The sequence below is a fragment of the Carcharhinus amblyrhynchos genome, chromosome 34 (genome assembly GCF_965287045.1).
Source record: "Carcharhinus amblyrhynchos chromosome 34, sCarAmb.v2.hapA, whole genome shotgun sequence".
NCBI lineage: Eukaryota > Metazoa > Chordata > Chondrichthyes > Carcharhiniformes > Carcharhinidae > Carcharhinus > Carcharhinus amblyrhynchos.
Genome location: NC_137357.1, coordinates 13,695,036 through 13,716,610, shown reverse-complemented (window position 1 = coordinate 13,716,610; position 21,575 = coordinate 13,695,036). Strand labels below are relative to the sequence as shown.

The 21,575-nt window shown below is 46.4% G+C and overlaps 1 protein-coding gene across 1 annotated transcript; it reads right to left on the bottom strand.

Moving 5' to 3' along the window:
• Positions 1 to 9,316: 9,316 nt before the first annotated feature.
• LOC145361325 (uncharacterized) lies at positions 9,317 to 11,578 on the bottom strand. Its single transcript, XM_080216984.1, has one exon. The coding sequence runs from the start codon at positions 11,551 to 11,553 to the stop codon at positions 10,939 to 10,941; it is 615 nt and encodes a 204-aa protein (XP_080073110.1). The 5' UTR covers positions 11,554 to 11,578; the 3' UTR covers positions 9,317 to 10,938.
• Positions 11,579 to 21,575: the final 9,997 nt, after the last annotated feature.

Below are 21,575 nucleotides of genomic sequence, written 5' to 3'. Positions count from 1 at the left end.
GTGTCTGCGTGGGTTTCCTCCTGGTGCTCTGGTTTCCTCCCACAGTCCAACGATGTGCTGGTTACGTTGATTGGCCATGCTAAAATTGCTGTTAGTGTCCTGAAATGTATTGGTTGTAGGGATTAGTGGGTAAATATGTGGAGATATGGGGGGAGGGCCTGGGTGGGATTGTGGTCGGTGCGGACTCGATGGGCTGAATGGCCTCTTTCTGCACTGTTGGGGTCCTATGAATCTGTATGTGGAGCTGGAGGACATTGGTAGGGTGTTAAATGACGACTTTACATCTGCCTTCACTTGGAAGAAGGAGGATGAAAGGACAGGATCCAGGGAGAGGGGCTGAGATCATCACAGAATCATAGGATCCCTATAGTGCAGAAGGTGGCCATTCGGCCCAACGAGTCTGTACCGACCACAATCCCAGCCAGGCCCTAATCCCCCAGACACTAGGGTCAATTTATCACAGCCAATCAACCTAACCTGCACATCTTTGGAGTGTGGGAGGAAACCCACGCAGACACGGAGAGAGTGTGCAGACTCTGCACGGACTGTGCCCCGAGGCCAGACTTGAACCCAGGTCCGTGTTGATGTTGTTGAACGGTTTGACACAGGGGGTGAGGAAGTCTCGGCAGGCTTAACAGTGGACAAATCTCCATGTCCAGATGAATTGCATCCCGGGCTGCTGTGGGAGGCAAGGAGGAAACTACAGGGGCTCTGACCCCAATTCCCCTCTGGCCACAGGGGAGGTCATGATGCAGAGTTGCCGGTGTTAGACTGCGGTAACCACAGTCAGAAGCCTCCCAACACTCGGTTCAAGTCCAACAGGTTTATTTGGTAGCACAAACCACAAGCTTTCAGAGTGCTGTCTCTGAGAGACTTGTGTTACCCAGTCAACCTGTTGGACTTGAACCTGGTGTTGTGGGACTTCTGAGGGGGGAGATGCCAGGGGATTGGAGGACACTTGCGTGGTTTCACTTTTCAAGAAAGTTTGTAGAGACAGACCAGTGAGTCTGATATCGGTGGCAGAGAAACTGCTCGAGAAACATCTGAAGGAGAGAATTAATCTCGATTTGGAAGGGAAAGGTTTAATCAGGGGTCGTCAGCACAGCTTTATCAGAGCAAGGTCATGGCTAACAAATGTGAATTTTTCGGGGAGGTGACCAGGTGTGTAGGTGAGAGAAGTGCAGTCGATGTAGTTTGTATGGATTTCAGTAAAACCTTTGACAAGGTCCCACGTGGGAGACTGATGCAGAAAGTAAGAGTGTACAGGATCTCGGGTCACTTGGTACAATCGCTCCAAAGATGTCTTCGTGGTAGGAGATACAGGCTGATGGAGGCTGTTTGTGTGAATGGAGGCTGGTGTCAGTGGCATACCACAAGGGTCAGCGGAAGGTCCCTTAATGTTTGCAGTATACATAAACGATACAGATGAGAATGTGAGGGGATGATCAGGAGGTTTGTGGATACCATGAATGTTGGCAGGGCAGTTAATAGTGAGGAAGAAGGTTTTGGGTTGCAGGAGGATACAGATGGGCAATTCAGTGATAGGATTTAACCCTGTGAAGTGTGAGGTGATGCACTTTGGAAGGAGTAACAAGACAAGAGAGTATACAATGAATGACAGGACCCTCTGAGGGTCAGGGAAACAGAGGGATCTGGGAGTGCTTGTCCACCAATTTCTGAAGCAGCAGGAAAGGTAGCTCAGAAGGCCTAAGGAACAAACCCACGCAGACACGGGGTGAATGTGCAAATTCCACACAGACAGTGGCCCAAGCCAGGGTCCCTGGCACTGTGAGGCAGTAGTGTTAACCTCTGTGCCGCCACAGCATAGATTATAAGAGCAGAGGGGTTATACTGATGCTGTATGAAAGTTTGGGATGGGCGCAGAGATGAGAAACCTGGCAACCTTTACAATAGTACCTGGATGAAGATTTGCATTGTCAGAACCTTCAAGCTTCGAGCCAAGGGCTGGGAAGTGGGATTAGTGTGCATTTGATACAGTTGTTGTTGGGGTAGACTGGATGGGCTGAAAGGCCTCATCTGTACCGTATGACTCTGACTGGATAGACTGAAGAAATTGGAACGATTTTCCTTGGAAAAGAGAAATGATGAAGTTCTTGAAAATGAGGAATTGTTTGGGTGGAATATATAGGGAAAGACTTCCCGTTGGGACAAGATTGGAAAAAATGAGAGGGCAAACTTTAAAGTAATTGGCAAGAGAAGGAATGGAGATTGGACAGCACGGTGGCATAGTGGGTTAGCGCTGCTGCCTCACAGTGCCAGGGACCCGGGTTCGATTCCCAGCTGGGGTCACTGTCTGTGTGGAGTCTGCATGTTCTCTCTGTATCTGCATGGGTTTCCTCCCACAGTCCAAAGATGTGCGTGTTCGGTGGATTGGACATGATAAATTGCCCCTCAGTATCAGGGGGATTAGCTGGAGTAAATACATGGGGTTCTGGAAATAGGGCCTGGGTGGGATTGTGGTCAGTGCAGACTCGATGGGCTGAATGGCCTCCTTCTGCACTCGATGGTTTCTAAGTCTTGGAGGTGGATTTGATTTGACAACGGTGGCACAGTGGTTAGCACACTGCCAGGGACTGGGATTCAACTCCTAGCTCGGGTCACTGTCTGCACAGAGTTTGCACATTCTCCCTGTGTCTGCGTGGGTTTCCTCCCACAGCCTGAAAGACGTGCTGGTTAGGGTGGATTGGCTGTGCTAAATTCCCCCTCAGTGTACCCGAACAGGCCCCAGAGTGTGGCGGTGGCTGGGGGATTTTCATGGTAGCTTGATTGCAGTGTTCACGTAAGCTGACTTAGGACACTAATAAATAAAGTTAAAGTTCGATTTGAGGAAGAATGTATTCAGGCAGCAAGTGGTGAAGATTGGATTGCACTGCCCCTGAGTGCGGGTGATGCAGAATCAATCGAGGATTAGATTATTATCTGAAAAGGAAGAATGTGCAGAGTTATGGGCAAGGGAATGGAGTGAGGAATAGTGCTCATTAGGAGAGCTGGTTTAGTAGAAAAGAGGGGCTGAATGGCCTGTGCTGCAACAATTCTGTGAAACGCTCTCTCTCTCTCACTACTGTCTGCCTTTAATTTTCAACTCTGGGAAAATCGATTTTAAACAAAGCTACAGCAGAGGTGACATCAGGACATTGTGTTATGCATCATTTTCTCTCATCCGTAGGTTTCAGATTGTAAATTGCTTTGGAATGTCCTAAGATGCTCTCAAAAAGCAAGTTCTTTCTTTGTGTTTTCAGCAGTTAGGGTCATAGAGGTTTACACCATGGAAACAAGCCCTTCAGCCCAGCTAGTCCCAATTGCCTGCATTTGGCCCATATCCCTCTATATCCATCTCACTCATATCATGTCTAAACGCTTTTTAAAAGACAAAATTGTATCCCCTTCTGCTACTACCTCTGACAGCTTGTTCCAGACATTCACCACCATCTGTGTGAAAAAATTTGTCTCTCTCCCCTCTCAGCTTAAACCTATGCCCTCTAGTTTTAAACCCCCCTACCTTTGGGAAAAGATATTGACTATCCAGCTGATCAGTGCCCCTCATTATTTTATAGACCTCCATAAGATCACCCCCTCAGCCTCCTATGCTCCAGAGAAACAAGTCCCAGTCTATCCAGCATCTCCTTACAACTCAATCCATCAAGTCCTGGGAGCATCCTCGTAAACCTTTTCTGCGCTCTCTCCAGTTTAATAATATCCTTTCTCGAATCGGGGTGACCAGAGCTGTACACAGTTGGAGGGGATTGTGGGGGTGGTGTAATTCTCTGGGGGGCCTTGCATTGTGGCTGCTTTTTGTGATAGTGGTCACAGCTTTTCAAAACCCACCTGTGGCATTCACGGAACACGGAAGTTGCTGCAAACGTGAACACTCCCTCCTATATTTCACAGTAACTTCATCGCAGTGTTAATGTTAGCCTACTTGTGACACTAATAAATAAACCTCAGCTGAAAAATGTCACCTCCTTTCCCTGCCAAGTGTGAGGTTCCAATATTTGCAGTTATGTTTTTTCCCCCTTTTTTTTTTGTTGGACCTGTCAAAACGTGTTCAGCTTTCTCAACAGGAAGTTGCATTTAAATAGTGCCTTTGGAAAACAGAATGGCTTCACAGGAGCACAATCAGAATCTTACATGAAGTAGGGTCAGGAGGTACTGGAATCGGTGGTCAAAAGCTTGGTCCAAGAGGGAGGTTTTAGGGAGCATCTTCATGCAGGAAAGAGGGAGGTTCAGGGAGGGAATTCCAGAGGTTCGGATCCAGGCAGTTAAAGGTATGATGGCCAATGACAGAATGATTAACGTTGAGAATACTCAAGAGGCCAGAACCTGTCCTGGTCCTCCCCATGCTGACACTATAATTAAGAAAGCCCACCGATGCCTCCACTTTGTCAGAAGACTAAGGAAATTTGGCATGTCAGCTACGCCTCTCACCAACTTGTACAGATGCACCATAGAAAGCATTCTTTCTGGTTGTATCACAGCTTGGTATGGGCTCCTGCTCTGCCCAAGATCGCAAGGAACTAAAAAAAATTGTGAATGTAGCCCAGTCCATCACACAAACCAGCCTCCCATCCACTGACTCTGTCTACACTTCCCACTGCCTCGGCAAAGCAGCCAACATAATAAAGGACCCCACGCACCCCGGACATTCTCTCTTCCACCTTCTTCCATAGGGAAAAAGATACAGAAGTCTGAGGTCACGTACCAACTGACTTGAGAACAGCTTCTTCCCTGCTGCTGTCAGGCTTTTGAATGGATCTACCTTGCACTAAATTGATCTTTCTCTACACCCTAGCTATGACTCTAACACTACATTCTGCACATTCCCCTTTCCTTCTCTATGAATGGTATGCTCTGTCTGTGCAGCGCACAAGAACCAATTTTTTCACTACATGTCAATACATGTGACAATAATAAACCAAATCAAATCAAAATCCAAGAATGAGGAGTGTGGGGATCTTGAAGAGTTGTCGGGCTGGAGAGATTACAGAGTGAGGGTGGAGTGAGGATATAAATCAGGACTGTATTTTCTGCAGATACTGTTTAATTGATCAGATATTAATACAGGGTCTGATTTGAACCAAATGATGGGTTAACAGCCCCACCATGTGGCCTGAAGCAGCAACGACAGGAAGCCAACTTTCAGCATCATTGTGGCAATCGGACAAAACCATTCTCAGTGTTTTCCATTCTAAAGGAAAGCCAGAAGATGAAAGACAATGTTAAAGAAATGCCAAGCAGTGTGGAAAACCCAGAAAATGCAAACTGCTGTGTGGTACAGTGAGTAATCCAGAGGTAACAGTGTGAGGCCACAAGTCGAGAGAATGCCAGATTCCAACTCGGATTTTACAGACTCACAGGTCTGCAGGCATGAAAAGCACCCATTGATGGGCCCAACACTCTGCTCCTTAAATCTGGCTCTCCTTTCAGGTCTATCTCTTCAACCAAACATCTCGGTGTCCGTGTGCATCGATCCCTGAAAGTTGGCACCCAGGTTGATAAGGTTGTTAAGAAGGCGTACGGTGTGTTAGCTTTTATTGGTAGAGGGATTGAATTTCGGAGCCGTGAGGTCATGTTACAACTGTACGAAACTCTGGTGTGGCTGCACTTGGAGTATTGCGTACAGTTCTGGTCGCTGCATCATAGGAAGGATGTGGAGGCTTTGGAAAGGGTGCAGAGGAGGTTTACCAGGATGTTGCCTGGTATGGTGGGAAGGTCTTACGAGGAAAGGACTTGAGGTTGTTTTCATTGGAGAGAAGAAGGTTAAGAAGTGACCTAATTGAGGCATACAAGATGATCAAAGGATTGGATAGGGTGGACAGTGAGAGCCTTTTTCCTCGGATGGTGACAGGGGACATAGCTTTAAATTAAGGGGTGGTAATTATAGAACGGATGTCAGAGGTAGGTTCTTTACTCAGAGGGTAGTAAGGGTGTGGAATGCCCTGCCTGCAGCAGTTGTGGACTCGCCAACTTTAATGGTGTTCAAATGGTCAATGGATAGGCATACGGATAACATTGGAACAGTTTAGGTTACAGGGTCATTAGATTGGTCCCACTGGTCGCCGCAACATCAAGGTCCGAAGGGCCTGTACTGCACTACAATGTTCTATTTGGTCACCGCCCCCACCTCCCTTTTTCCTGGAAACCCCAGCTTGTGAAGTGCAGTGAGGCTCGAGAAACTGAACAGCCTCTTGTTCCTGTGTCTCAGGTTAGATGGGCTGAATGGCCTGTTTGTTTATTTGACCTGGCTTGCCAGCATTCCTAGCCAGGCCAGGATTAGCTGCCTATCCTCAATGGCCCCTGAGAACATGGTGGTGGCGAGCTGCCACCTTGAACCAGTGCAGTCTGTTTCACAAAGTCCCGTGCAAGATTAAAACGCAGGGGATTGGGGGAATGTCTTGAGAAACATTGGAAACAAAGAGTAGGAATTAAGGGGTGCTTTTCAAATTGGCCGGCAGTAACTAGTGGGGTGCCACAGGGATCGGTGCTGGGACCCCAGCGATTCACAATATATATTAATGATTTGGATCAGGGAACAAAATGTAACATCTCAAAGTTTGCAGATGATACCGAGTTAGGCGGAAGGGTGAACTGTGACTAGGATGCAGAGATCCATCAGAATGATCTGGACAGGTTGGGTAAGTGGGCTAATCAATGGCAGATGCAGTTTAGTTGGATAAGTGTGAGGTTGTTCACTCAGTGAGCTACGTGAGACTGTCGTCTGTTAAAATGGTCACTGCTTATTTACCGCTACTGTCGGAACTTGGCACAAGGTTGGAGCTTCTCTTCTCTCCAGATCACTCTGACTCAATCATGTGATCTTCCATCAGGTTAAGAACATAAGAAATAGGAGCAGGAGTAGGCCATCTAGCCCCTCGAGCCTGCCCCGCCATTCAATAAGATCATGGCTGATCTGAAGTGGATCAGTTCCACTTTCCTGCCCTCTCCCCATAACCCTTAATTCCCTTATTGATCAGAAATCTATCTACCTGTGACTTAAACACATTTAATAGTCCACTGCTTCAATGGGCAGAGAATTCCAAAGATTCACTGCCCTCTGAGAGAACAAGTTCCTCCTCAACTCTGTTCTCAGTTGACACCCAGTTATTTTGAGGCTGTGCCCTCTAGTTCTTGTTTCCTTTCTGAGTGGAAATAATTTCTCTGCCTCTACCGTGTCTCACCCCTTCATGTGCTCCTGATGTTAATCCTTTCCATGGGCTATATTTCAAAGTTACTTCATTACCACGCACAAACATTTTTCTGGAAGTACAGATAGGTGCTGCACAAATGCAGGGGAAATGTATATTTTACACCCACCAGGCATCTCCAAGCTCTTGACAATCAATGCATGTAGTCACTGTCACATTGTGGGAAGCAGTGCAATATCACTCATGAAACATGAGCACCCTGTGGCTTAGATCTGTGAAGCCACAGCACTCACACAGTACATCACTGTTATCAAGTCCAGAGCAGGGGGAGGAGGGTCAATGTTCTCTCGGGCAAGTGTAAGGGAAACAACTCAAGCTTTTGAAAATCCAAGTTGATGATACATGTTGTGAAAAAGATGAATGCAGCAAGGATACCAAAAAAAAAATTGATACAGTTGCAGGCATGAAATCAAACTGTTCAGTTGTACCTGGATGAAAGAAAATTATTGCAGATGCTGGAATCTGAAACAGAAAGAGAACATCTCAGCATCTGTGAGGAGAGAAAAGAGCTGACGTTTCGAGTCCAGATGACCCTTTGTCAAAGCTAAAAGGCACAGAAAGTGGGAGATATTTATACTGCAGGGGGAGGAAATGAAAGATGATTCACCCTCACCCTGCAGTATAAATCTCTCCCACTTTGTGCCTTTTAGCTTTGACAAGGGTCATCTGGACTCAAACGTCAGCTCTTTTCTCTCCTCACAGATGCTGCCAGACCTGCTGAGATTTTCCAGCGTTTTCTGTGTTCGGTTGTACCCATTCTGTCAATTAATTTTAACAGATTATTGTAAAACATCAGCAATCACCTGGTTATGACACAGTTTGATGTAGCCCATCCGAGGTAGTTACTGTGTAAATTACAGAGAAACATAACTTATAGGGGATGAAGTAGATTCCTCAATGTGATGGCCTTCGCAGCCAGATAGGAACAGTCCAGAATTCCCCTGTAAAAAAAAAATTTAAAAATTACCCTCTTCAGAAAACAGCTCACAAGAAGAAAGCAACTCCAAGATTGGTGGAACGGCAAATTGTGCAGAAAGTCTGCAGAAGGATCTCGATAGGCTGGGCGAATAGGCCAGGAACTGGCAAATGGAATTTAATGTTGGCAAGTGTGAAGTTGTCCACTTTGGTAGGAATAATGGTGGGAAGGACTATTACTTACGTGGCGAAAAACTGCAGCATGCGACGGTGCAGAGGGATCTCGGGGTCCTTGTGCATGAGTCGCAAAAACCCAGCCTGCAGGTGCAGCAGGTGGTCAGGAAGGCAAATGGGATGCTGGCCTTCATAGCGAGGGGGATAGAATATAAAAGTAGGGAGGTCTTGCTGCAGCTGTACAGGGCGCTGGTGAGGCCACAGCTGGAGTACTGTGTGCAGTTTTGGTCGCCGCACTTATGCAGGGATATTTTGGCCTTGGAGGGAGTGCAGAGGAGCCTTAATAGGCTGATACTGGACTTGAGGGGGTTGAACTATGAGGAGAGGCTGAATAAACTAGGCTTGTACTCGTTAGAGTTCAGAAGAATGAGGGGAGATCTCATTGAGACGTATAAGATGATGAATGGGATGGATAGGATAGAGGTGGAGAGGCGCTTCCCGCTCAGAAAGGACAGTAGGACTAGAGGGCACAGCCTCAAGATAAAAGGGGGGGCGGTTTAGAATGGAGTTGAGGAGGAACTTCTTCACTCAAAGGGTGGTGAATCTCTGGAATTCTCTGCCCGTTGAGGTGGTGGAGGCTGCCTCGCTAAATATATTTAAGACGCGGGTTGATAGGTTTTTGATAGGCGAGGGGATTAAGGGTTATGGGGAGAGGGCGGGAAAGTGGAACTGATCCACGACAGATCAGCCATGATCTTATTGAATGGCGGGGCAGGCTCCAAGGGCTACTCCTGCTCCTATTTCTTATGTTCTTATGACTCAATTTCTGCACAGTCTTCTGTTGCCATCGAATAAGTGGACAACAGAGGATGGAGCAGGGAAGTGAGGTTAGGGGACAGGTGAAGAGGCATTACACCCATTTTTACACAGCTTAACCCCCTCCCCTCACTGTTAAAACAGGAACATTTAATAGAAACACATGCAATAATGAGACATATGTTTATTCACAGATTTCTGTATACAAGTGACATCAGGATAGTTCAGGAAACTTCAGTTTGTAACAAAAAACATTTGAAGTGGTGTTCCCAAGTTACACAGTGGTTGAAATTTTGGGAAGAGCGGAACACCCAGGGAACAGACACTCTTAAGGAACAGGACAATAGTGGTTCGCACTGCTGCCTCACAGCGCCAGGGGCCCGGGTTCATTTCCAGCCTCTGGTCATTGTCTGTGTGGAGTTTGCACATTCTCCCCATGTCTGAGTGCTCTGGTTTCTTCCCACAGTCCAAAGATGTGTGGGTTAGGTGGATTGGCCATGCTAAATTGCCCCTAAGTGTCAGGAGGACTAGCTCAGATAAATACATTGGGTTACAGGAATAGGGTGGGATTGTGGTCAGTGCAGACTCAATGGGCTGAATGGCCTCTTTGTGCACTGCAGGACTCTATAACTAGAATCCTGCAGTGCACAATCTTACAGGTAAGATTGACAGTGACTTCACGGAATGATGAGCATGTCCAGGTGAGGTAAATATCAGATGGTTTCATTCTGCAGACTGGGTACCTGAGAGGGGTCAAGCAGTTAAACGCAAAATCCTGTGGGATTCTGGAATCACAAACAAACGCAGAAAACTGCCAGGTGGTAATTATTTAAAAAAATAAACTTAAAGTCCAACTTCTCATTCCCGTTGACCAGTTACCAGGCAAAGGCTTCTCTAATTATTGTGAAGGTTGATAGTCTGCAAGGTCACATCCACTGGACACAAACTGAAAACTGCTGGAAAATCTCAGCAGGTCTGACAGCATCTGTGGAGAGAGAATAGAGCCAATGTTGAGAGTCTGGGTGACCCTTCATCAGCTCAGGCCAAGAGTCATCTGGACTCAAAGTTGGCTCTGTTCTCTCTCCATGGATGCTGTCAGACCTGCTGAGGTTTTCCAGCATTTTTCTGCTTTTGTTTCAGATTCCAGCATCCGTAGTTTGTGTTTATCTGCTTGACATTTCTCAGTTACCCAGTCTCCAGGCGTATCAACACATTGAAAATGTTGTGAAACCTATTCAACAATGAGGGAACGAGGTCCAGTGAAGGCTAGAGTTTCCTGAACTGATATAAAGATTGTTCATTCAGGATTACTTCTTTTTAAAAGTTTATTTATTATTGTCACAAGTCGGCTTCCATCAACAGTGCAATGACGTCGCTGTGAAAATGCTCTCCGGAAGTTAACCAACTCTTTCCCCCTCATCACGAAAACCTGAGGCTGTCCATGTGCAGAGCAGTTTGACACACACACAATAACAAATCTATCTGAACCACAGAGTGGTGGAGATAAATGCTGATCGTGGGGAGGCTAGGTTAAGATACGAGAGGAAAGCAGCAGGATATGTTGAGGAGTGAATTGAGGAGAGCTGGGAGATCTGTCTGGAGTGTAAACTGTTGGTGACCAGATGGGCTGAACGGCCAGTTTCTGTGCTGTAGTCGGTCAAACACAAACTATTTCTCACCCACATGATTTTGTTGAGAGTCTCAAGTGATTGGATGTGTAAAAATAAAAGTTTTGTTTTAAGAGTTTGAATATTTTTGCTGTTGTGTCCAGTGACTGATTCGAGTGTCCCCATTGTGACCACAGGGACCATCACGGTCTCTTCTCTCCAGTGTGAATGCGCTGGTGCTGTATCAAATGACTGGACCTGTAAAACCGCTTGTTGCACACGCTGCACTCAAACGGCTTCTCCCCGGTGTGGATACGTTGGTGCACAGTCAGGTCACGGGATGTACAAAAGCGCTTGCAGCACACGGTGCACTGGAACGGCCTCTCCCCCGTGTGAGTGCGTTGGTGGACCGTGAGGTTGCTGGAGGCACAGAAACGCATCTTGCACACGGCACACTCAAATGGCTTCTCCCCGGTGTGGATGCGTTGGTGAACCCTCAGCTCGTTACTCGTGGAAAACCGCTTGGCGCAGACGTTGCACTCGAAGGGTTTCACCCCGGTGTGAAAGCGCTGGTGTCTTGTCATGTTGCTCGATTTGCTGAACCGCTTCTGGCACACGCTGCACTCGAAGGGTTTCTCGCCGGTGTGAACCCGCAGGTGTCTCTTCAGCAGGCAGGCCCACCTAAACCCCTTCCCACACACAAAACAGTGAAAGCCCTGGTCCTCCCTTTCAATGGGTGCCTGTCCACTGGCTCCTGCGTTTTCAGAGGAACCGGGCTGGTCACTGAGGAGTATTGCCGTTTCTTGTAATATCTCCATTTCGGCCGTGTCTTTGCCCCAACACCAGACCTGAACAAACAAAGCACAGGGAATTCGTCAGGGAAATACAATGTGAGATTGTAATTCTTCTGAGTTACGGGGAGCGTTTGGCAAGGCTGGAGCTTTACTCATTGGAATGTAGGAGCATGAAGGGTGATCTTATTGAGGTGTATCAAATCATGAGGGGCATGGATAGCATGACCACACACACAGTTTTTCCCAGGGAAGCGGAGTTGAAAAGTCGAGGGCATAAGTTTTCAAGTGAGAGGGGAAAGGTTTAAAAGTGACCTGAGGAGCAACTTTTTCACGCAGAGGATTGTGCATGTATGGAATGACTGCCAGAGAAAGTGGTTGGGGTGGGTTCAGTAGCAAGATTTAAAAAGCCAAAAGGAGAAAAAAGCAGGAAAATCTCAGCAGGTCTGGCAGGAGAGAAAAGAGCTGATGTTTCGAGTTCAGGTAACCCTTTGTCAAAGCAAAAAGGCATAGAAAGTGGGAGATAGTTGTACTGCATACTGAGGGAATGAAAGATGAGTAGAGGGTGGGGAGAGACAGAAATGCTGTCAGAGAGAAGGGCAGAACTGCTTCAGCGTCGGCATTCTTGGAAGAGAAGTGGCAGTGAGTTAAACACTGGATCAAAGCAAATTCCTGCGGATGCTGGAATGTGAAACCAAAAGAGAAAATGCTGGGAAACCCTCAGCAGGATTTGGCAGCATCTGTAAGGAGAGAAAAGAGCTGATGTTTCGAGTCCCTTTTAAGGCTTCAAGGTTCAAGACCCTTTTGACAAAGGGTCACCTGGACTCAAAACATCAGATCTTATCTCTCTTCATAGATGCTGCCAGACCTGCTGAGATTTTCCAGCATTTTCTCTTTGGGTGTCAGATTCTGACATCCGCAGTCATTTGCATTTAACACTTAAAAGCATTTGGTTAAGTAGGTGTGCTTGGTGGGGGAGGGGGGGGCAGGACTGAAGGATCTGGGTGAAACACAGGTGATGGGGACGAGCCATGGCACCATGGTTTGGATGGGCCAAAGGGCCTGTTCCCGTACTCTGTGACTCACCCCTGCTTGACGGTATCTGGTGTGTGGCTGGACTGGGCTGTACAAATGTCACTACCCTCGGTGTTAACTCCAGACACCAGGTTCTGCACCTGATGCAGTGACAATCTCCTGCCTGGGAACCTCCACTGGAACCTGTAACTTTTCCCACTGCTGATGGAAGGTCCCAGGTCTGAAGCATCAGTTTGCCTGAGGATTCCCATGAGGTTGTGTGTGATTATGATTGCATTTCAGGCTGTCACTCACCCTGCTTTGCTGCTGCTGCTGCTGCTGCTGCCTGGGGGCTGCTCCTTCAGCCGAGCCCCCTGCTCCTGCCCGGGGGCTGCGGCTCCGGTTCCTGTTCCTGCCCCCCCTCAATGTTCAAACAGCCAAACAAAAGAGCAGCTGAGCAAAGAGCAAGGGAAAGTGGCCAATGGGCTGCCAGGAAACCCAGCAGCCCCCGGCGCTGCCGCGCCAATCGCCGCCTTGCTTCTCCCTGCACCAATCAGCATAGAGAACCAGCTCCACCAACCAGACTCCGGCTCCAATTCGTCCTCCGCCAATCAGCGCCTTGCTTCTTCCTCGAACCAATTACCAAGGACCAAATCCCACCCATCGGTATCCGGTTCCAGTTCCACCAATCAGGGCTCGGTTCTACTCAGTCCTCCACCAATCTGCGTCAGGTTTTGGCTCCACCAATCAACGTCAGCTCCCAACTCCACCAATCAGCTCCAGCCTCACCGTGTTTGCTCTGCCCGCACCAATCAGCGTCAGGTACCGCCTCCACCAATCAGCTGCGCACCGAGCGCGCATGCACGCAGCCACCGTGCCCAGCGCCGAGGGCTATTCCAGATCCGCGATGATGGTTAGTGTGTGAACGAGTGAGTCGGACTGAGGAGCTTTGAGACGCGCGCAGTCGGCCCCACCTCTCTCACCGCCTCGCTCCATTTCCTCCGCCTGGACCCGTTCAGTCCGTTTGTGGCTGTTCTTTGCCCCCGACACCCGTCGTTGCCCCCGACCCAACCCCGGGCTGAGTCTTCGAGCGCAGCAAGATGGCGGCCGCTGCCCCGTGCACGCGGGCCGATGGGCGGCGGTTGAGCCGCGCTCTGATTGGCTGCGTCCCCTTGGATTCAAACCCGCCCCGGTGTGCGCACCTCAGGTCAGGATTGGACGGGAAGGCGGGCGCATGGAACCCCGCCCCCTCATTCAGCCCCGCCCCCTCATTCAGCCCCGCCCCCATCTGTGGCCCATTGCATCCTCAAGCTGGTCATCTTCAACTCCTTGACTCACATTGAAGAGCTTTCATTCCCCTCACGCCCTCCCACACACACAATACCCATGCATGCTGATCAAACACATGCAAATACTATCTGAACCATTTGGCGAAACGGTTGAATCCATTTCTTGTGTGTTTGATGAACTAAAATGGGTTAACTTGCTGCGTTCACGTGTAATTATTATCTTGGTCTTCTGATGTACCAATAGAAACATAGAAGATAGCAAGAGGAAGCCGTTCAGCCCCTCGAGCTTGCTGCTCTATTCATTACGATCATGGCTGATCATCCTCCTCAGTAGCCTAATCATGCTTTCTCCCCATAACCTTTGATCCTGTTCGACCCAAGTGCAATATCCAGCCCCCTCTTGAATACATTCAGTGTTTTGGCATCAGCTACTTCCTGTGGTAATGAATACCACAGGCTCACCACTCTTTGGGTGAAGAAATGTCTCCTTGTCTCCAACTGAAATGGTCTACCCTGAATCTTCAGACTGTGACCCCGTGGTTCTGGACTCCCCCACCATCAGTAATATCCTCCCTGTATCTAACCTGTTTGGTCCTGTTAGAATGTTGTCAGTCTCTATCAGATTCCCCGTTCATTAGTCTGAACTCCAGCAAAAACAATCATAACCTAGTCAATCTCTGGTCAATTGGAGACAACTTTCTTCACTGACCTCAATGCCACCAATCTTGTTGTCACCTGCAAACTTCGTAACCATGCCCCCTATATTCTCATCCAACTCAATAATATAAATGACAAGTAACAGTGGGCCCAGCACTGATCCCTGTGACCTGAGGAACTCCACTGGTCACAGGTCTCCAGTTTAAAAAACAATTCTCTACGACCACCCCCTGGCTTCTATCAAGAAGCCAATTTTGTATCCATTTAGATACCTCACCCTGGATCCCGTGAGATTTATGCAGCAACTTACCATGAGGTGCCTTGTCAGAGTCCATGCAGGCAACATCAACTGCACTGCCCTCATCAACCTCCTTGGTTATCTCTTCAAAAAAGTCAATTAAATTTGTGAGAGATGATTTTCCATTCACTGAGCCATGCTGACTGTCCCTAATCAATCCTTGCGTCTCTAAATGCCTGTAGATCCTGTCTCTCAAAATAACTTCCAACAATTTACCCACTACAGGTATGAGGCTCACCGGCCTGTAGTTCCCAGGCTTTTGCCTGCAGCCCTTTTTGAACAAAGGCACATCATTTCCCACTCTCCAATCTTCAGGCACCTCACCCGTGACTATCGATGATTCAAATATCTCTGCTAGGGGACCCACAATTTCCTCCCTAGCCTCCCACAATGTCCTGGGATACACTTCATCAGATCCCAGGGATTTACCTACCTTGATGCACTTCTCGTACCTCTTTCTCTGTAATATATACACTCCCCAAGACATCACTATTTATTTCCCCAAGTTCCCTAATATCCATGGTTTTCTCAACAGAAAATACTGATGAGAAATATTCCTTTAGGATCTCACCCATCTCTTGTGGATTTGCATATAGATGACCTTGTTGAAGCTGTTTGGATTCTCCTTTGCCTTTGCTCCTGTAACAAAGATAAAAGCCCGTCCCACCATTTAATCCGAATTGAGAAAACGAGGTGCAGGTGGAATTTGCCAAGAACATTATGCCCACCCAGCATAATCTGAACACATTGGATGGAGGCTGCTGACCAGCAAGAAACAAAATAATTACCTTGTAAATCTGAAATAAAAATATCAAGGTTGGAAACCGGCAAGTTCGTTAACTTGGGGAAAGTGAACATGACAGGTCGAAATTTTTTATCTGAACTAGTAAACGTGAACTTTGGACAGGCTGAAGAACACAGGGTGGGTCAAAGAACTGAAATGAAGAGACAGCTAACAGATTGGACAGTTCATGAAAACACTTGGAAAGGAGTTGAATGTTCTGAAGAGGACATGTAGGCTGTTTTTTCAGACAAAGGACAAAAAGTAAATAAAAGATCTTTTACATATTACAATTAAAAAGGAAGATTTTTTTTTATTCCTCAGTGCGATATAGGTATCACCAGTTGGATGGCATTTATTGCCCTTCACCAGTTGCCCTTGGAGATTAATCACATTGCTGTGGCTAAAAAAATGTTACATGCAGGCCAGAACAAGTAAGGAAGGCAGATTAAGGAAATTTGGCATGTCAACTGTGAGTCTCACCAACTTTTACCGATGCACCATAGAAAGCATTCTTTCTGGTTGTATCACAGCTTGGTATGGCTCCTGCTCTGCCCAAGACCCAAGCAACTACAAAAGGTTGTGAATGGAGCCCAATCCATCACGCAAACCAGCTTCCCATCCATGGACTCTGTCTACATTTGCTGCTGCCTCAGCAAAGCAACCAGCGTAATTGAGGACCCCACACACCCTGGACATTGTTCCTTCTTCCATCGGGAAAAAGTCTGAGGTCATGTACCAACCAACTCAAAAATACTTCTTTGCTGCCATCAGGCTTTTGAATGGACTTAGTTTGCACTAAGTTGATCTTTCTCTACACCCTAGCTATGACTGTAACACAACATTCTGCACTTCTTTCCTTCTCTGTGAACGGTGTGCTTTGTATAGCACACACACAAACAATACTTTTTAACAATTTGTTAATGCATGTGACAATAATAAATCAAATTGATTTCGTCATGAGGTCTTTCAGGAAAAAGTCTTGAAGCTCTTTGCACGGTGCAGGTGCAGTGAGAAGTGGTGGAGGAAAGTTGGATTTGAGCTAGTGAAAATGGAGGAGCGAGTCAACTGGAGAGAAAGTGGAAACAGCTCTGCAAGGTAAAATGTTTGATGGATTTTGAATTCAGAATATCAAGGATTTACAGCAGGTCTTGCTGCACATGGACGTGACGGCTTTACTATCTGAGTGAATGCGATTAAACGTTGTGTAACCATCAGTGAATACCCCCATTTATGACCTACCAATGAAGGCAAGGTCATTGATGAAGCAGCTGAAGATATTTGGGTCTGGGACACTATTCTGAGAAGAATAGTTGACTTCCTGCACCCACAGTTGCATCTCAGGCTGCTGGGCAAGGCAAGGCAGCAAATTACAGCGACTATGCCACCATCTCACGTGAGAACACCATCCATCAGGTACACGGTACATACTTGTGCGACTCAGCCAACGTTGTCTACCTGATACACTGCAGGAAAGGATGCCCTGAGGCACACTGGGGAGACCATGCAGACACTGTGACAACGGATGAATGGACTCCGTTCAACAATCACCAGGCAGGAGTGTTCTCTTCCTGTTGGGGAACACTTCAGCAGTCACGGGCGTTCAACCTCTGATCTTCAGGTAAGCGTTCTCCAAGGAGGCTTTCAAGACACAGGACAACACAGAATTGCTGATCAGAAACTGGTAGCCAAGTTCCGCACACGAGGACAGCCTCAACCAGGACCTTGGGTTCATGTCACACTAACTGTAAGCTCCACAAGTTGCCTGGGCTTGCAAAATCTCACTAACTGTCCTGGCTGGAGACAATACACATCTCTTTAACCTCTACTTAACCCTTTCTCTACTCACGTTGTCTGCACCTGTAAAGACTTGATTACCTATAATGACTCTCATTCACTTTGTACTCCATCTCGTCCTTGTTTGAGATCCGACCCACTACGGTGGTGTCGTCAGCAAACTTGAAGATTGAATTGGAGGAGAATTTGGCCGTACAATCATAGGTGTATAAGGAGTATAGTTGGGGGCTGAGAACACAGCCTTGTGGGGCACTGGTGTTGAGGATGATCGTGGAGGTGGTGTTGTTGCTGATCCTTACTGATTGTGGTCTGAGAGTTAGGAAGTTCAGGATCCAGTCGCACTGTGAGGAGCTGAGGCCCAAGGTGTATTATCGTTAAGTATTAATCCAGAAATTCAGCTGACGTTCTGGGGACCCGGGTTCAAATCCCGCCACAGCAGAAGGTGGAATTTAAATGCAATTTTTAAAAAATTGAATTTAAGAATCTACTGACGATGAAACCATTGTCGACTGTTGGGAAAACCCATCTGGTTCACTAATGTCTTTCAGTGAAGGAAATCAGCTGTCCTTATCCGGTCTGGCCTACATGTGACTCCAGAGCCACAGCAATATGGTTGACTCTTAACTGCCCTCTGAAATGGCCTACCAAGCCACTCAGTGAGGGCAACTAGGGAAGGGCAGTAAATACTGGCCGGCCAGCCAGCGATGTTCACAACCTACAAATGTTTTAAAAAATCTTGATTTCAGTCATGATACCATGCCAGTTAGAGGAAAAGTGAATTGAAAACACATTTTTACCGAGATCAGTTCTGTTCTGTGGAAGGGCAATTTCACATGAGTGATAGTGAAGGTAAAAGCCCATGAGATCCAAGAGAATTTGGAAAATTGGATCCAGAATTGGCTGAGTGACAGGGATTTGAACCCACAACTGTTAACAGCTGTGAAAGAAAGCACAGAAAGGCTGGAAATGAACAGCAGCTCAGTCAGCACATGAAGTAGAAAAGCAGGTTAATGTTTCTGAGGAACCATCCATCACTTAGTTACCAAGCAGTTCTTGTACTTAGCAGGAACACCAACAGCTGCAAGAACAGGGTAGTAAATGTCTTCTATCTGCAAAATAATCGCCCGTTGCATTTTTTTTAAGCAATGATCTGTATTTCTGTCACGGGCATTGACTCTGATACACTGATCAAACACTCCAGCTAGCTCCTGATCTCTACCCGGAAAAACTCCCAATGGGACTATTGGCTCCAGTCAGTGAAACAAGCAAATTAAATCAGTCGTGTCTAATGCTCATTAAGATGTGAAGAATTATTTCCACATTATCAATAGTTTTTATTATTAATTTTCAGCATGTGTGTGTCATAGAACCATAGAATCTTTACATTGCAGAAAGAGGCCAATTGACCCATTGAGTCTGTATGGGCTCTCCCCTCTGCCCTGTCTCCAGAACCCCATACATAATATTACTAATCCATCTAACCTACATGTCTTTGGACACCAAGGGCCAATTTACTATGGCCAATCCATCTAACCTGCACATCTTTGAACACCAAGGGGTAATTTACCATGGCCAATCCATGTAACCTGCACATGTTTGGAGTTAGAGAGGAAACCCACGCAGACAAGGGGTCTGCGATGAATCATGGATAGAACTGACCAATGTACAACCATCATCAAACATTCCCAATCTCATTTTATGATGGGAGGAAGTTCATTAATGAAGCAGCTGAAGGTGTAAGGACCTCAAACGCTTCCTTGTGACCATAACCTCCAACGACCATAACAATCTTCTGTACTCAGTATGACACCAGCCAGTGGAAAATGAATCTCACTGACTTCAATTTTGAGTGTCAGCTGAAAGCTCCCGTGCTTCTGAGTCACAAGGTTGCAGGTTCAACTTGCAATTCAGGATCTGAGTCCAAAAAAACAGAGTTGACACTTCAGTGCGGTACTCAGGGAACACCGCACTGTCAGAGGTGCGGTCTGTCAGGTGAGACATCAGACTAAGTCCCTTGTGCCTGCTCAGGTTGATGTAAAAGATCCCTTGGCACTATTCTGAAGAAGAGTCAGAGAGTTATTCCTGCTGTCCTGGCCAATATTTATCCTTCAACCGACATCACAAACAAAAGATTCTGGTCATTATCATCTTGCTGTTTGTGAGAGTTTGCTTGTTGGCAGCCATGTTTCCTGTGTTACAACAGTAGCTCCAATTCAATCTCTGGCCATAAAGCACTTTGAGACATCTAGTTGTCTGTCAAAGTGCTCCACTGACTCTTTGATGTGGCATTTTGCCAAATCTTGCCTTATAATTGTTCTCCTTTGCACGATCTCAATCTCTTTCTGTCATGTGTGGATGGAATTAATGCAGATTATTTGATGGGCTGAAGAGCATTTCCACTTTGTTCATCTAACTATTCCATTTAAAGTTGAAATCTGGTAAGGAACATAGATAAGATATGGCCTGGATTTATCATCATCTGATTTATAATTGAGATAAGTCAGCACTAATGGTACTGTCCTTGTCTGTTGTGAGTAAACAAACATTAAACCGAGAGGCAGAAGGTGCACACAACGGTTGATTTGCAGTAGCCTTACAGAATATATACAGTCTGGGTATATAGCACAGAAACAATACATTCAATCCGGTTAGTCTGTTCTGGTATTTATAAGGGACAAATGTTTTTTCCCACTCTAGTTTTCTTATCTTAGCCATTCCATATCAACAACCTTGATCAAATCACCCAGAAGGTTTTTAACAAAACCACTCCAATCTGTCGCAATAATTGTGATCTCCCTAGCCTGGTTCGATCCTTGAAAATTTATTTTTAACTTGCTGCAGAGTTTCTATGTCCTTCCTTTCTAATATAGAGGCCAGAATAATGCACTATGATCTACCATGGTCCTGTACAAGTTCAGTACAACTGCATATCTTCTGTACATCTAGCTGGAGTGTCGTGTGCAGTTCTGGTTGTCTCATAGTCAGAAGGATGCGACTGCACTGAAGAGAGTGCATCGGAGTTTCACCAGGATGTTGCCTGGGGGATGGGGCATTTGGGCTATGAAAAAAGGCTAGATAGGCACTGGCTGTTTCCTTTATATGGAGATGCTAGCATTGGACTGGGGTAAACACAATTACAAGTCTCACAACACCAGGTTGAAGTCCAACAGGTTTATTTGGTAGCACAAGCCGCAAGCTTTCAGAGCACTGCCCCTTCATTAGGACTCACCTGATGCAGTGGCAGTGCTCCAAAAGCTTGTGGCTTATGCTACCAAATAAACTGTTAGACTTTAACCTGGTTTTATGAGACTTCTGTAGCGCAGAGAAGACCGAGGTGGAACCTGAGTGACGTGTATTAGGGAAAAAGTAATATTGAGATTGAAGGCAAGCAATTCCCCAGGGCCTGATTGGTCTTGATAGAAATGATGCTGGAGATAGTGGATACATTATTCCAAAATTCCTGGATGTGGGAATGGTTCCATTGGATTGGGAAAATGCTAATATAATGTCCTTATTCCAAAAGGGAGGGAGGCAAAATGTGTGAAACAATGAGCCAATTAGTTTAACATTGTTTGGATTGTCAGAATCCAGTGGACCTACCATGTATTAAGCTGAGCTTTCTCTGCACCCTTGCTATGACTATAATACTATATTCTGCACTCTCTCCTTACCTTCTCTCCTACGTACTCTATGAAGGATATGTTTTGTCTGTAAACAGTGCAAGAAACAATACTTTTCACTGGATACCAATACATGTGACAATAAATCAAATTAAAAATGGCAGATGCAATATCATGTGGATTTTTGTGAGGTTATCCACTTTCTATGGTAGCAACCATAGGAAGGCAGATTATTACTTGAATGGGTGTAAATTGAGAGAGATGGGAGCTCAGTGAAACCTTGGAGTCCTTGTGCACCAGTCACTGAAAGTAAGTACACAGGTACAGCAGGCAGTAAAGAAGGCAAATGGTATAGATTCATTAGGTTTACAGCATAGAAACCAGCCCTTCAGCCCAACTTGTCCATGCCGCCCATTGTTTTTTAAACCCCGAAGCTAATCCCAGTTGCCCACATTTGGCCCATATCCCTCTTTATCCATCTTACCCATGTAACTGTCTAAATGCTTTTTAAAAGACAAAATTGTACACGTCTTGACTACTACCTCTGGCAGCTTGTTCCAGGTACTCACCAGCCTCTGAAAAAATTGTCCTTT